At 43.1% G+C, this 15,818-nt stretch overlaps 1 protein-coding gene across 14 annotated transcripts in view; it reads left to right on the top strand.

Moving 5' to 3' along the window:
- CLASP2 (cytoplasmic linker associated protein 2) overlaps window positions 1-15,818 on the top strand; it is a 142,163-nt gene that overhangs the window by 40,949 nt on the left and 85,396 nt on the right. For all 14 annotated transcript variants that reach the window (XM_021386640.1, XM_021386636.1, XM_021386639.1 and 11 more), the window contains one exon: window positions 9,533-9,679. In XM_021386640.1, the coding sequence (XP_021242315.1) occupies window positions 9,533-9,679 (147 nt within the window). The remainder of the gene's footprint in view (window positions 1-9,532; window positions 9,680-15,818) is intronic.

The following is a 15,818-nucleotide window of genomic DNA, read 5'->3' as shown; positions in this document are numbered from 1 at the left end:
CCTGTGAAGCTGTAGTGTATTTTAAAAGGGAATAACATGAGTTTGTACTTCAAGGAAATACCAGAACAGGTAGCTTTTTTTTAAACTTTTTTTTTTTTTTTTTTTTTTTGGAGGGTAGCCCAAGCAGCTGAAGTGAAGTTTAATGCCAAAAATCATGTCTGCATTCAGGCAGGGTACAATGAATAAAGAAATTAAGACTTTTCCTATAAAAGATGAGTTGTTGTTGTTGTTGTTGTTGTTGTTTTATAGCTCACAGATTTATCAGGCATGAGGAAATTAAAGATTCTCTTTAAGTCTTTCATTTCTCTTTTCGATTCCTACTATTTGAAGTAAAGTAGCTAGGGAGACTTTGTATGGGAGTATTCATATTCCTTTACCACAGATTTTGGTTGTTTCAGAAGTTACTGTTTCAAAAGCCCTTCTCAGCTTTCTCTCATGGTGCTAAAACAGAGGAGTGTTCCCAGCAGTAACTGTGTTACAGCGGCCAAGCCAACCTATAATGTTCTTGATCTGGTGAGGAGCTACCTTAGCATTTGGGCACTGGATAGAGTGTAGTATGGCCCAAGCGTGCGGCGGCCTTTAAGGAAGAACATGCTAGAAGAAGAATAAGACTAAGCGTGCACTTCTTCCATCCTGTTAGATAATAGTGAATCCTACTGTAGGTAGTGCTTATCATGAATTGTAGAAAAACCCTGCCTATCCTTCTCTTCCTTCTCACTCTTTATTTTACTGACCAAACTGAAGCTTTGGGTACTAATAGGCTGTAGACTATCAGGTGTTGGTTCCAGAGGCGATTGAATGTGCCCGAGGAGCGCTGTGAATAAGGCGAAGTTGCTGACTTCCAAGATACAGAGATACTGACCACGTTTTCAGTTTGGAGTAATATTTGGGAAATGCATGACAAAGCTGAAGCCCAATTGGAAGGTAAATAATTGAAAACCAACTCAAGCACGTATCTTTGCAAGTAGAGCTGGAGAGTGGAAATCATTGTACGGCTCCTGCAGAGGTTAAAAACACAGCACGACTGCTAGAATTTTCTTTTGCAAGCATAATGGATAATGTTTAAAATGAGAAAATAAATTTTGCGTTAATTTATGGAAGGTATCTTAAGAACTAGAGCGCGGGTGTCCAACCTTTTGTCTTGCCTGGGCCGCATTGAGTGAAGAGGAATTGTCATGGGCCACATATACACAGGTTGCTCTGTAAGTAATGCCTCCTGTTTATTTCCATGGAAACAACAACTGATACGAAGAGAACAATAGCACTGTTTAATAGAACACATTCTCAGCTAGAAAACACTACATTTCAGCATAGTCACCCCCGTTGGCCTATGCGTTTTCACCGGCAAAAAGCCACGAGCCTGCATGCTGTGCTCGTGAAGATCTGCACCTGCGGAGGCGGCCCACTGTAGCCACTGCTGAAACGCACCACCCACTGCCTCACTGTGCTCGCATCCACTGCTGGGTCTCCATAAGCACTCAGCGAACGTCAGTGAATGGCACTGGGTGCCATTTTTGCTCAATGGCATGCCTTTGCTTCAGACGCACTTCCATTTCAGATGCCATTTTGTCAGACTGCCCCTCTGCTATCATCTGTCCCGCGGCACCAACGTGTGATGGGATACTGGTGGAAAGGTTCAACCCCTACTGCCGTACCGTCAGCATCCACTTCTGATGTTGTGGGCCGGCGTAATCAAATAGGAGGCATTACTTTTGGAGCAGCCCTCAGCAGCTGTAAATAACAAAACTTACTTCAATCTTTAAAATGTTATTCAAACTGCAACAAAAGAGCCCCAGTAACATAAAACCAGTGGGGTACTTGACCTTGTTTTTGAGAAACTAAGGCCCCAGTCTGGTTTGATATCAGTGGCTGCAATTCTTAGCAAGTTCTCAAGGTGTTTGTCAGAGATTTTTGATGAAATTCTACAGTTTGTGTGCTTCATCCTTGAAAGCAGTTGTTCAGAAAAGTACGTGTGGCCAGAAAGTGATGGCTATGAGTAAGGCGTTCCTGTGTAGCGAGGGATATTTCTGGTCAAATGGTGCTTCTAAAAGTTTGTTAGAGAGATACAGTCAGATCTTTTAGTTCAGTACCTGGTTTCAGCACAATACATTGCACTCAGTGGGGCAGAGCTGCTGCCATGATGGTGCGGGACAGGGGACTTCTGACTGCCACCCAGGGAGGGGCTGTCATTAATTGAAACCAGAATGTTTTGCTTTAGTTCTGTGTTTGTCCTGACAAACGCCAGTTCTTATTCTCAGTTCAAGCACCTCTGTTCCTTTACCAGTTAGTTGTTGAGAGGAAGAGAAATAATGTGAGTTTTATGATTCTTTGGTTCAAGAGTAAAAATGGGCTTTTTCCTATGTTCTTGATGATGTGTGCGTGAAATATTCCTGCCACGTAGCAGAGGGTGCTGTGGCAGGGCAAGGGGACAGCCTCAGTGGTGTGTGCAGTGCGGTGGTTGTTCCTGGGGCTGGAAATGAGGGCAGTGTGTCCTGCTGTGGGGTACGTTCCTGTGTGCGGGAGACAAGGAGGGGACGCGGGAACTTACGTGCAAACTCTAAGGTTCCTAAAGCAGAGAGACAATTACTGCGTTCCTTTTTGAAAGAAGAAAATGCGTTTATTTGGTTTTGCGGTTTTTGAATTTTTAGTATTTTGTACTGTTGTTTTAAATGGTTGATTGTCCAGTCTTGAAAGAACAGTCCAAACCAAGCAGCTGGCCTGGATCTTCTTGCTGCAATTCAGCACTTCTTTCTGTTCGATCCGAAGCCTGGTTCTCCCCAGGAGCAGCTGCCTCTGTCCCTTCTTTGGCTTCTCCTCCTGCCCTGGGCAGGGATGAGGGAGGGGGACAGGAAGGATGGGCTCACGGGAGCCTTGGCTGTCAAGAGAAGGACGATCAGGATGTGGAGGCTGCATGTGAACCCATGGGATGGCCCTGAGTCCGACCTCTCCCTCCCAGCTAAGAGTAACCTTACAGGATCCTGTTGCCCCTGTGATTCGAGGTCCCTCCGCCGGAGTAGTCCCGCTGCCCCGGCACAGAAGCTCCGAGGATGGTAGTCCCTGCCCTGCTCTCTTCCTCAGGACTTGGTGAAGAAGAGATGAGGGGGCTTGGGAAGGGACAAGGGAGGGGAACGGGAAGGAAGGGCTCGTAGGAGCCTTGGCTGTGAAAAGAAGAATGACGAGGAAATGGAGGCTCCACGTGAGCCTGCAGGATGGCTGTGAGCTGGGGCTCTCCCGGGTAGGGGCAAACTTACAGGACGGGAGGATCAGCGCCAGCACCGAGGCGGCCGTCTCGCGAGAGGTGGACGGATCCTGGTGCCCCTGTGATGAAATGTGGGGCGTGATCTCCTCCTGATTGGCCTGGCAGCAACCGAGTGATGTTTGGGCTGCTCCGATGGAGGTGGATCCACTTCCATCAGGTCGTCCTCCGGAGGTGGATCCACCTCCATGGGCTCTGCATCGCTGCCAGGCGGGTCCACCTCCATGGGCTCGGTGTCATCGCCCATTTCCAGCAGCCGCCTCTTCTTAGCAGGTGGCTGCTCCATCCCGTCCTGAGAAATAAAAAGTATCTCTTTCCGAGAGGTAGAGCGCAGCTGTCTCCGGCTGGGTCAGCTCAGGGACTGCGGTTGAGGGCGGTTCGGTGGCCATGGCGACAGGATTCTGAGTGCCTCGTGCTGGCCCAAACATGGCGGCTGGCAGTTGGGGCCTGCGGCCATTTCTGGGAGGCAGTGGCAAGAATGTAGCAAGAGGGTCTGGTCTGGGCAAGGGGTTCTCCAGCACCCTGCAGCTGCCTGGGGTGGAGCCGTCCTGGTGCCGACAGCAGCAGAGGAGGAGCAAAGCATCCTGACATCCCCCAGGCAGCCAAGGGAGATGCAGTGATTAAAAATGGTTGAGTTTCTGTGGTTGTATGGACTGTCCTTTCCCATCCCTCATCTCTGGCCTTGGCTGGTGGGAAGGTGGGATCTGTTCTGCTCTGATGCCAAAGGAGAGGGGTATGGAGGAGAGGGCCTGGTGTCCTGTGGGCGGCTGCCCTGGGCCTGCACTGGGGTGCATTGTAGGGCGTGTGAGGTGCTTGGGTCCTGGTGCTGGGGTTTTCCACCGGGAGGATGGGAAGGCCGATTAGGGGTTGCTGTCCTCAGCCTGTTCTCTCCTTGGCCATGGAATGGGTGGTTGAAGGTGAAGCGACCTTTGTATGTAGTAGAATTAATGTACCTGAGCAACAAAAGTGAGTATTATTTTTTAATGCAAACATAAAGAAGAGCAACAAAGACATATAACTAGTGGTGTATCTGGCCTTGTTTTTGTGACAGTAATGCATCAGTCTGGTGTAATGGCAGTGACTGCCTTTACATTTTTTCTAAAATTTTGTTTGGATAATGACCAGAAATTTTGCCTTTAAATCTTTAAATCTGAAAGTATTTTGTGTGTGATCCAGCCGCTTAGCCTGGGGCTTCATGTGCCCTTTGAGATTTCCCAGTGCACCAAGACTGCCGCACATGACCCTCAGGAGATTGGTGCCCTTCTGCAGTATCTTCTGGAAGCCTGAGTGTGACCTGTGATGTCTAAGCCGTTGTAGATGGCTTTGCTCAGGTATCTGAATCCTGCCTTCCTTGGTTGGACGGAGAGAATCCTGCTGCATGGAATGTGTGATGTGTTGGGGTTTAAGTGGTCACTAAGTAGTGTGCAGCCTTGGCCTGAATTGTGAACTAGAAGGATCAGCTATCCTGTCCTGGCTGTGGTGCTTGCAGCTTGCTCTTCATGCTTGACAGAAATTGTTGCTGGCTGTACCGGTTCAACTGGAGCTAATGATGGAAACCCAGATGTTCCAAGTAACTGATGCAGGCAATGTTTGTAAATCTCTGAGTGGGGACTGGCAGTTGGGATCTTGGTAGGTACAGGGTGTTGGTGGGGCTGGGGAAACCCAAGCAGTTTAAACTTGTCACTATTTGGCTTAGGCACATTTTTGCAGTCATGTTACAAACAGTTTGTGGTGTGAAAGAGGAAGTCCTAAGAGTAGTCCAGAAACATTTGATATCTGTTAGCAGTACTTGAAAGTAAGATGTTTATAAGAAGAGCATGTTTTAACAGTAATCAAGGTTTGGAAGTGGTTTCATTAGAGCGTGTGCTCTGGTCTGATGTCTCTCTGTACTGTAAAATACTGCTGTTTGGTGTGCACAACTCTACAAGATCTTATTACTGCTACTTTTTTTTTTTTTTTTGGCCTTCATAGCCAACTTTAGTTCACTGTTACTTTGAGAAATCCAGGAATTTTTTTTTTTTCCTCCTGTGATGTTACTTAGGGATCTGCCTTAAGATTATCTTCTGATTACGTTGTAATGAATGGCATGATTATCTATTTCTGCAGCCATCTAGATGATGATGCATTTCTTTCTTTAATCATTGATTGTGACTTACAACATACTACATCTTAAATGTCACATTAATTCTATGACTCTTAAGACTAACTAAAGAATTGTCTAGCAGTAAATTGACTTCAATTTACTTCAGCCCTAAAATACTTCTTCTCTCTATGAAAAGTTTTGGATGCTCTTTTGTCTCTGGACATTTGTAATTACCCTTATTGCTGTACAACCAAATTGGAGTAAATATAGCGTTAAGAAGCTTTTAGGATTAATAGTAGTGAATATCAAGTTTGACGGTGAGTACTTGTCTTTTATATATCTGAATACTTTTAAAAACAGATACTACATATCTAAAATCTAGCGACTGAGAGTAATGCTACGAAGCAGAAAATAGCCCTTCTAGTTATTTTTACTTCAGATTGCATAGTGTTTCTTCTGAGTTTTAGTATAAACTTTTGCCACGGTTCAAAATTTTGGTTTGTGTTCCATTAGAAACAGCTGTGCCTGGATTTTATCTAAGAATAATTGCGGTAAACACCATGTTCTGGAACTCTGGCCGACTCTAGGGCCAGGTCTCTCAGGCTGGTTTCTTTTACTAGTAGCATTCTATTGACTTTTCTGAAGTGTTTTGCATAAATGAGCATCAATTAATGGATACCAACTGACTTAATATGCAGTAGCTTCACAACACATGCCAGCTCTGCAGGTTTCTGTTTCCTTTATTAGAGGAGAAAACTTCTAGTGTTAACTGTTTTTTTTTAACATGTTCTGTGTGTTAGCAATCATGAGCAATTTATACAGCTTTCTATTCCCATTTTCAATAGCTTGGAATGTTATTGGAAAATGCTGATTGGAGAGCGCTCTCTCAAGCTGTCAGGTATATTTGCAAATGTGAAATTAGGTATTCGTCACGTATTTGGTCTTCGAAGTTATCTTAATATATTTTAAATTACTTTTAGTTATTTTTCTCCAAGCTGTTTTAGAATGAACATATTTGCATCCTTCACATAGATTCGATTTGAAATTACCAGTTATGTTTAGTTATGTTTCTCGATGAAAGCAAGAGCAGTCTTGGTCGGCTATGTCAGGAGCACAGCCATTGCTCTTCTCACGGGGAGTCAGCCCTGCCCGCTGAAGGCTCCTAGCACACAGGCCGGGCTCGGCTGGCTGCTGTGGCCGTGCACCTTGATTATGCCCTGTGGGTTAACAGCTCATCCCAGGCTGGAGTTCCAGGTCTTCACAAACGTTGTCAAGTATCTTTCTGAAAAGGAAATACTCCTGAAGGTCAGTTGGTGCGATGTTAGTGAAGCGTAAGGAAGTAAAGCTGTAAAGGCATAAACTGGTGGAGAAAATGGACTTCTGTTAAAAGTGGCATAAAATGTTCTTGGTTTTCTTTATTAAAAAAATCAACTTTTACCACACGAGCCTTGGAACTTAAAATTAAACCAGTCCTTCTCATCAGTTAATGTTACGTACTTATGGTACTGTACTGTAATTTTGTAGTGACTGTACTTTCCATTTTAATGTTCTTAATGTAAGTCATGAAAAAGGCCAATTAAGAATACCCATCTATGAGTGGTTAAAATCAGTTCTGTATTTAAGAAATGCTTATGCACATGAAAGAAGAAAAAAAAGGGGATTTTAAAGTGATTTTCTGTGATAAGCAGCTATGTGAAACTATTTTGTAGGGTAGGTCTTTAATCCAGTGCTAATAATGTTTTTAGTGTGTGGACAAAAACAGTCTTTGACAAGGCAAAGAAATTTGCCTGTGTTATCAAGACTGTTGTTTAACGCATAGTTTACAAAACAAATAAGTAGCAGTTTTCTGAAATGGAGTTTCTGCATTTTTGCACTGCACAATAACAGTAAGTTGCACAATTCCCCATCTTCATTGCTCCTTGGTAATTTATCTACAGCTTGGGAAGAATACGGCTGGAGGCATGGGTTCCCAGAGCGCGGCGTTGTGTGGGGTGGTTCAGCTGCTGGTGTGTGGCTGTTTTCTGATTAGGAGATTTTGCGTAAATGAGCAAATGCTCACTTGCTATTTTTAAACTTGTACTGTAAATACTTTCTGCATGGCATCTTGTGCACTATTTGCATGTCGATGCCGTGTTGTAGTGCTGCTGGGTAGTAGCATGGAAGTCCACCGTGTTTCATTATGGGTACTAAAAAGGAAAAAAAAAACACAGCAACAAAAGCATTTCTATTTGAAAAGCCTATTTTTCACATTGAATCAGTTTTTGTGGTAGCATAATGATGTGTCAATGTTGGTCTGTTCAGAACGTGCAAGTATCTGCTAGATATTTCTTAATGCCGTTTTAAAATGATCAGCAGTGTTGCTGGCACCCTAGATATTAACCGTTATTGTTTACGTCTCTGTTAACCCTTTTAGCTCATTTCTCAATCTGGTGCTGGGCTTTCCTGTTCAGAAGTCCTGAAGTCTGGCCATATTTAAGCTTACAGGAGTAAGAGCAGCAGGAATCAAAATGTATCCCTCCTTAGCTGGGCTGCTCCCATGGCAACGTGCGGCCTCCGAGCTGCACTGTGGTGCATGAATCCAGCCCTGCCTGCTCTGAGGGAGATTCTCTAAAAATCAGCACTTGAGAAGGGAACGATTGTTACGAAAATCACTGCTATGTGACTTTGCATCCAGACGTTTATTGCATTTTTTTTGTTTTTTCTTTCATCATCAAGACTTGGCCGTGCAGCAGATTTTTGCTAGTGCAAGAAAGAAATTCAGCGATAGGACTGGCAATCTCTGACACGTGCAGCGTGGGGTGTTCCCATGTTCGGTGTCGCTGCAGATGCCGTTGAAAAAAAGCCTGCTTTACTGTTCTAATAAAAGCGGCTTCCCTTTGGGAGGCTGTGTTATTAAACATAGTTGACATATTGCTGGGAACAAGTTCTGAATAAGCAAAGGGTAGAAAGTCGCCGCTCTGGAGATAACAAAGGTGTGCAATTAAGTGTTGTTTTTTTTGAGGTGCCAGTTTATAGAGATGGTAATATGCTAAATTGGTCTTCCGTGGCTGTAGTGCAGCTGTGGCTCAGCCTCGCCCTTTTTATTTAATATGGGAGCCATAGGCTGATACTGATACTTTTTTCCATGCTGAAGCTCGTAGATAAATCCTTCTTCCACTAAATGGATTGATTAACAGCTACATTCTCCTGCTGGAATACGTATATAGATTATTTTGAAGGCTGAGCATTTTGCATTGAGGCTATTCTATATAGTGATTGCAGATCGATCTCTTTCTTGCTTGAACATGTACAGACCTGGAGTCACAGGAGAGAGGAGCACAAACCCTGGAGTGCTGTCGGTCAGCCTGTCTGATTTTTCAGTGAAGGATGGGGATTGTGGCGAATGCCGTGTGTGGGAATGAGTTTCTTTGCATGAGGGATTTCCACCTTTCCCTCTGGCCGTGGCTCCCAGCAGATGATGTCACCTCGCAGCTCATTGGCTCCGCCTGCACCTAGTGCAGGGAAGGCAGAGAAAGATGCCGGCACAAATCTCAGTGGTGGATCTCGGGTGTTGCGAGCAGGTTCCAATAGCATCTTCGATTAGCATTTAGAATCGACTGCGTGTGGCCATGTGAGGTGCTGGGTCCGTCCTAGGGCCAGGGGATTTAAGAGCTATCAGAGGAATGAGGCGGCTGATCTGCAAGCGGATCTGTGATTGTAAGTTGAAAAATCTGGGTGGAAGGGAAGGGACAGGGAGTGCTGGTAGACACATTGTGGGAGGATGTGTAGCAGAAAAATGCATGCACGAGTAAAAGGAGAAAAGGGAGAAGCGTTTGCCTTCAGTAGAATGCAGTGGTATAAATGGTATTTCCTTGGGGGAAAATATTTGCAAGTGGGCAAAAATATTTGATCTGTGCAAAGATATTTTCCCTTTGTCGGATTGAATGTGAAGGATTCATTTTTAGGTGCAATGTTATAGGGGTTAATTATGAAAGCAAGATGATATTTTATAAGCACTTACTATGTAGAAAATGCTGTTTATTTTTCATTGCCATTTTATTCATAGGTCACAGGCAGAGGACAAAGTGATAATACATGTTTTTATTTATGCATTTTTTCTGTCGGTGAGATATGAAGCAGAATAGATTAGGAACTAAATATACATTCAATCTAATATATATATATATATTTCTATTTAATGTATCCTTTTCTAGACAAAAGCTTCGATGATGAAGAGTCGGTGGATGGAAATAGGCCATCATCAGCTGCTTCAGCCTTCAAGATTCCTGCACCTAAAAAGCCAGGAAATCCTTCCAACAGTGCAAGGAAGCCGGGTTCTGCTGGTGGGCCAAAGGTTGGAGGTAATGTAAAGCTGTTCAGTATCTAATGGGTGCTCCCAGAAACCTTGCTAGAGCAGGCACGAAACAGAACTTTGGAAGGTGATGTTTAATTCATGACTGCAGTATTCTTGCAGAACTGAAAACAGTAAGGGACCCTCTTTTACGTAATTATTCGTATTTAAAGGTGTCTGCGTGTCTGTCAGGCTTTATGATGTGCAAATAGCTTATAGAGGCCTCACAAATAAAAAGAATATCTGGAGATAGTGATTGTATTGGTAGAATGAATGTATGGGTGCCCTTTTCATGGAATCCATGTATCCATCACAATGTAGACAATAAATATATTGTGAAATTCTGTAGTGAAATTTTTTACTGTAGGTCTGCTCTGTTTTGCATGGCTTAAAAGGGCTAGTCATCAATCATATACTTCAGCAGAGGTGTATGGTACAGCTCAGTGACTTCTACTACTCCATAAACTGCCAGAGTAATGTGAAACTAATTGTAAAAGATACAAATGAGAGCCAAAACCGTTGCCAGGATTTTTTGCATGGTAGATTTCAAAGCCGAATAATGATGATGTTTGCTAATTATAATCATTGAATGTAGACGTGCTTTTTTTTCCTTTTTTTTTTTTAAATAGCTAGGAGGGGTGGAATCTAACAAGCAACTGTTCATTGCTAATAAAAAACAGAAAAGTGGCATTTTTTTTGCTGGTTCATGCACACATTCAGAAAAATATATAAGTAAGTGCAAGTACGCCATGCTTTTGGTACGGTATTTTATAAATAAATGTTTCTTTCTTTTGGTAAGGGGTTTTTCTGAGAGTAATTTTTTCAGGAGCCTATTCATGGAGTATTCTCTTAGGTGAACTCCAAAGCAAAGATAAAATTTAAATAGGCAAACCAAACAAGCTGCGGTATCCGTTTGCCTGTCAGTAAGATATAGCTCATGTTTTGACAATTTATTGCATTGCTAATGTGATCTTTGGACTTCCTGATACCTTGCAAAGATTCCCACAGGGCGGGATCAGCACTGCCATAGTACAACTCATGCTTGATAGAGGTACGAATCAGGAAGTGCCACTTAGAAGACTTTATAAGGGAAGCTGTCTTTGAAATTAACAGTTCGTATGTTGTTATTATTTATTTGTATATCTCTACAGCTAAGAGTCTCAAACTGGATCCTTACAGAAAACCATTAGATTGATGTTAGAACCATTGCTTCTACTTCCTTTTGAGAGACAAAATTCTGAGATTTCACCATTAAATAAATGAATGAAGGAGTGACTCAAAGGATATAACAATGGAAAAGTAGAATTATTCAAACATTTTATTTCCAGAACCATTAAATAAATAAATACATAGATAGAAGGACTTGAGATCAGAGAAGGTATATTACTCAAACGTCTTTCCAGAACTATCTGTCGATGAGCTCTCAACTTACGAACCTGTAACTGGTGCTGCTGTCCCTGCTGTCTGTAGTGGGACCCGTACTCGGGTGCTGGCCCATCCCCGTCATGTGCCCGGTGAGAGCTGCAGGTGCCACTGAGTAGGATGGGGCTGCCTGTCAGGTGTCCCCAGCATGGCTGCTGCCAGCATGGCCGCTGCAAGGGATGAGATGAGGAGGGCCCGAGGAGCTGGCGTCTGTGGGTGCTGGGGAAGCTCCTGCTGTGCTGGGCTGGTTGTAAACCTGAGTCACGTTTCTGTTTCAGGTGGCTCAGTTTTAATTTTTCTCATCTCTGTTTCACTGACGTTTTCACATAGAGGCATTTCTGCGACACACCAGTCTTTGCCATGCCAGTTTTTCAATGGCGTAAACAGGAGATACACAAACCGTCTTTGTTTCCTATACTTTTTTCTCATTTTTAAAAAAAATTTGGAAGCAAGCTAACAAAATCAGTGATGTTCTTTAAGACTTTTAAGTCACCACCCTATCTGCAGGATCAGGGGCTTTGTCAGACCAAGTCTTTCCTTGACAGGAGATGGTGTCTGTATGCAGGTCTTGAGTGTATGCTAAGTCTCAGAACACCACTAAATTGGAGGAGTTATTGACTCACTTCAGGGCAGAGAGGCCTTGCAGAGAGCTCTTAAGAAATATGAGGGCTGGGCAATCACCAAGTGCATGAAGTTGAACAAGAGCAAGTGCCAAATTCTGCATCTGGGCTAGGGCAGCCCAGGATGTATGTACAGACTTGGGGATAAGAAGCAGGAGAGCCACCCCACAGAAAGGGGTCTGGGAGTTCTGGCTGACATCAAGTTGAATCTGAGTCAGCACTGTGCCCTGGCAACCCAAAGACCAACTGTACCTGGGGATGATGCGTCAGGCCCATGCTGCCATCCAGGTGAGGGAAGGGGTTGTCCCACTTTGCTCTGCGCTGTCTGGCCTCACCTCCAGCACTGGGTGTGGGTTTGGGCACTGCAGTATGAGAAGGATGTACAAGTGCTGGAGGGCTACAAACATGGTGAAGGGTCTGGAGGAGATGACATACGAGGAGCAGCTGAAGTCCCTTTATTTGTTCAGCCCAGAGCAGAAGAGCTGAGGGGAGGTCTCATGGCAGCCTACAGCTCCTCAAAGGAGCTGTAGGTCACAGGAACCTCACAGAGCTGAGCTCTGCTCTCTGTTGACAGCAACAGGAACTGAGGGAATGGCATGGAGCTGTGTCAGGCTGGGGTTTAGAAAAAAGTTCTGTACCAGGGGGTGAGTTGAACTGAAAGAAGTTTACCAGGACAGTGGTCACTGCCCCAAGGTGCTGGAGATCAAGAAGTGTTTGGACAATGCTCTCAGGCATAAGGTTTGCGTTTTGGATGGTACTGTGTGGAGCCAGGAGTTGGACTCAGTGATTCTTGTTGGTCTCTTCCAACTTGAGATATTCTGTAATTCTAAAGCGTGAGTTTTTCTGCAAGACTAGTATATGCAGTACCAGAACTGAATAGTTAGAATTACCACTTTCAGTATAACTAAGTGTAGCTGATGTCTTTACTGCCTTTAATAACATGAAGTATAGATGTTCGTTAATGAGTATTTCCTTTTACATGTGGACTTTCACAAGCTTTATAGTAAAAGCCTGAGGATAGGAGAATAGGGAAAGGGAAGTAAGAACAGAATAAATGCCTAACAGGTTTGTCTGTTAATCTAGAAATGCTATAGAGAAGAAGTTAATATCTTTTTTCCTTTTTTTTTTTTTTTGTATTTTGGGAAACTGTTAAAAAATAAAAATACACGCACTATGGACAATAGTTAAGTGTGCTGAAAATTAGAGCATTTGGGTCCTTCTTTGATTTATACCTTCTTCTTTCAACTCTACGAAATCCTGAGAAGTGTTTACATGCGTATCTGTTTTCCTTCTTTTTATGCCCACAGTCAGAATTTCCAAAATTTAAGGCTGTAAAGATGAATCAGACAAATGTTGAATGTTGATGTGGTTGTTCTTCAGACGGTTGTGTGTATTTGCACCTACCGAGTGGCTGAATGTACTTCTCAGGTACTTGTCCATGGAGGATTTTTGCCTTATTTTACAGGAAGCAGGTTGTGCCTTACATTCTTCACCAAATGTCTAGTTGGTAGAAAAGTGCCTTCTGGTCTTCAGTTCTCAACTACCTGGACATTTTTCTCTTGCTGTCAGCCACGGAGAAACCTTTCCTGGTCTGTGAACCTACTTGTGCACAGATTTCTTTATTTGTGTGTAACTGTATGCTTCCTAGTTTTCATTTTAAGTGGTTCTTCCCTTCATATTTTCATTGAATTCATTCCCATTATTTTTAACATGATCTGTGTATAACCATTGCTTAGCAAGGTTGTACTCTTATCGTTTGATATTTAGCAGCCACTATTCTGCTTTATTTTACGCCCATTGCTTACTGTTTAATATCTTCGTATGCTTTTTTCTTTTTCCCTGCTTTTTCTTTTTCTTTGTAGTGTTTATTCTTTTTTTATTAACCATCTTACTGCTAGTTGAAATTGTCAAATGTATGCCTTAAGAGAGGAGAGCATCACCATTTTGATAGTATTCCCAAATCTTCTGTCTCCTACTCTAATAAAAAACATTATTGTAGGTTTCGAAAGTATTTGTTAGTCAAGTCATTATCTTCTTCAGTAATGAAGTTTTCCGTAACTTTATTCATATGAATAATGGAGCTAGTTTAGATGAGATGAGACATCTGTGTAGCCATCTGTGTAGCCTACTATCCTGTCTGGCCGTGGTCAGAAATGGCTGTTACAGAAATGTGTGTCAACAGGGCTAGTGTCCAGATGTGCAGTGTCTTTACAGGACAAATGAGTGGCTTTAGAGAATTTCACTATACAGAGAGGAGTAGTCTTTGAAGTGTCCAGTTAGGATGTCATATTCAGCTTATTTTTAGATTTTGTAATTCTTTTTGGATTCAAATGAATCTAGGTGCCCTTTTGCATCCACTTTCTGTCGAATCTGCTTTGCGGGTGCCTGAAGGACACTGAGATTTTTCTCCAGCCCCCAAATTGTCGTCTTCTGTGGTAGTCTGTGGTTTGGGAAATTTTCTGCACTTGCTGATTTATTAGGGCTCGGTCATGTTTTGCAGCCTGAAATCCTTCTGCTCACCTCTGCATTTCAAGTCTGCAACCAGTGGGAATGTCATTGGCTCTCCTTTTTCTCATAAACACTGGCTGCAGGTGTTTCAGGTCTGTAAGTGCTTGCTTTTGGTTCTGCCACCTATCAATTGCACTTATTTAAATTTTCTCTCTGTGTGTGTACATGCATATGTGTATACGTACTAAGAAGTTACGTTTCAGCCTTGGAGGAAGCAGTGGCAGCAGCTCTGGTGACTGTGTTGCTTTTGCTTTATTTTTCTCTAAAATCTCTTAAGTCATCTCAGTGTTGGGCAGCTGAAGCAATCTTTCACTGCAGTTTCTTTACTTCAGGCTCGTGTGACGAGTTAGAAGTGTCAGTGCAGGTGGAAATCATGTTTAGCATAGGCTGACAATGCTCGAAGTTGATTTCTTCTAACTGGCTATTACATTCCAGATGTCCTTTTACCAGTACTAGTTCTTCAGAAAGACAGATTTTTCCATCAGCTGTAGATGACAGTGAAGAAAGTTGGTTTGTTTACTGATTCCAAAACTGGCTGGATGCTAGCCTGGCTTGAGGCTTAGAACATTAAAGCTCTTAACCATGTTGTTTTGTTTTGTTTTGTTTTGTTTTGTTTTTAACAGTAGTATCTGCTGAATTAGATCTCAGATGGATGCACGCTTGGCTTTTTGTTATATACTCTATGGAGATGTCTCTTATTTAAGACACTGTTCACTTCCTATCCAGTGTCCAGGAAGAGATTTTCTCTGCGTTGAGGACTTACTGTAGGAAGTGCACTTCGGTGACACTGGAAATTCAGAACCGTTGTCCAGGGAAGCCAGGTGCAATAGGTGCAAATGTTAGTGATGACAATGTCCTGCTTGGGGTGGAATTGTTTCTCCTAGTGCTAGGAATGGTCGTTGAAGATCTACTCCTGTCCACAGTAGGGATGACACAGCTTGTCACTATGGCAGGTGTAATTAAGTTTGCAAGAAGATTGCCTGCTAAGAAAGTAGAAGCGGGCAGCATTAGCAGAGTGAACAATCTAGTGGTCTGTTTCTCTCGCCTTTTACTGCTGGGAGGTATTCAGACACTGACTTTCTTTCTTCTGAGGAATAAAAAGTGTTGGATCTTCAACTTAATGGGGCAGTGCATCATCTGGCATGTTTTTTATTCCATGATTGATACACTTCCCTGAGCTAATAATTTGCCAAGAAATGCGGTGTCCTGCACAGCTGATCTACTTACTTCTGACACACTTGTTTTCAGCTACTCATTGGAGTGGCAGAGCCTCTCAGATACCCATTTGCTGCAAGGCTGCCTTCTTGAGAATGCACGCAGCATGTGTTAGGAACTTCAAGAAATGGATATTCACGGGCTCTTGGCAATTTGGCAAGACGCTTTTGAATTGAAACAGACACCATAATTTCTAGCAGAAGACAAACTAAGTTGAGTATGTTAGCCAAATGAGCCATAATTTTTATCTTTGTGCTCTTCAAGATCTCTTGGAGGGCTTTGATGGGTTCTCTTGCCAATGTGAACTCCCTTTACCGAGACTTCTGCTATTCAGAAGTTTTAAGTAGTGTGGATGTTAGTAGGAAAGCTCCATCTGTACGTCAG

Source organism: Numida meleagris, chromosome 2, assembly GCF_002078875.1.
Source record: "Numida meleagris isolate 19003 breed g44 Domestic line chromosome 2, NumMel1.0, whole genome shotgun sequence".
NCBI lineage: Eukaryota > Metazoa > Chordata > Aves > Galliformes > Numididae > Numida > Numida meleagris.
The sequence above is the reverse complement of the archived record's forward strand: the minus strand, read 5'-3'. Positions and strand labels throughout refer to the sequence as shown.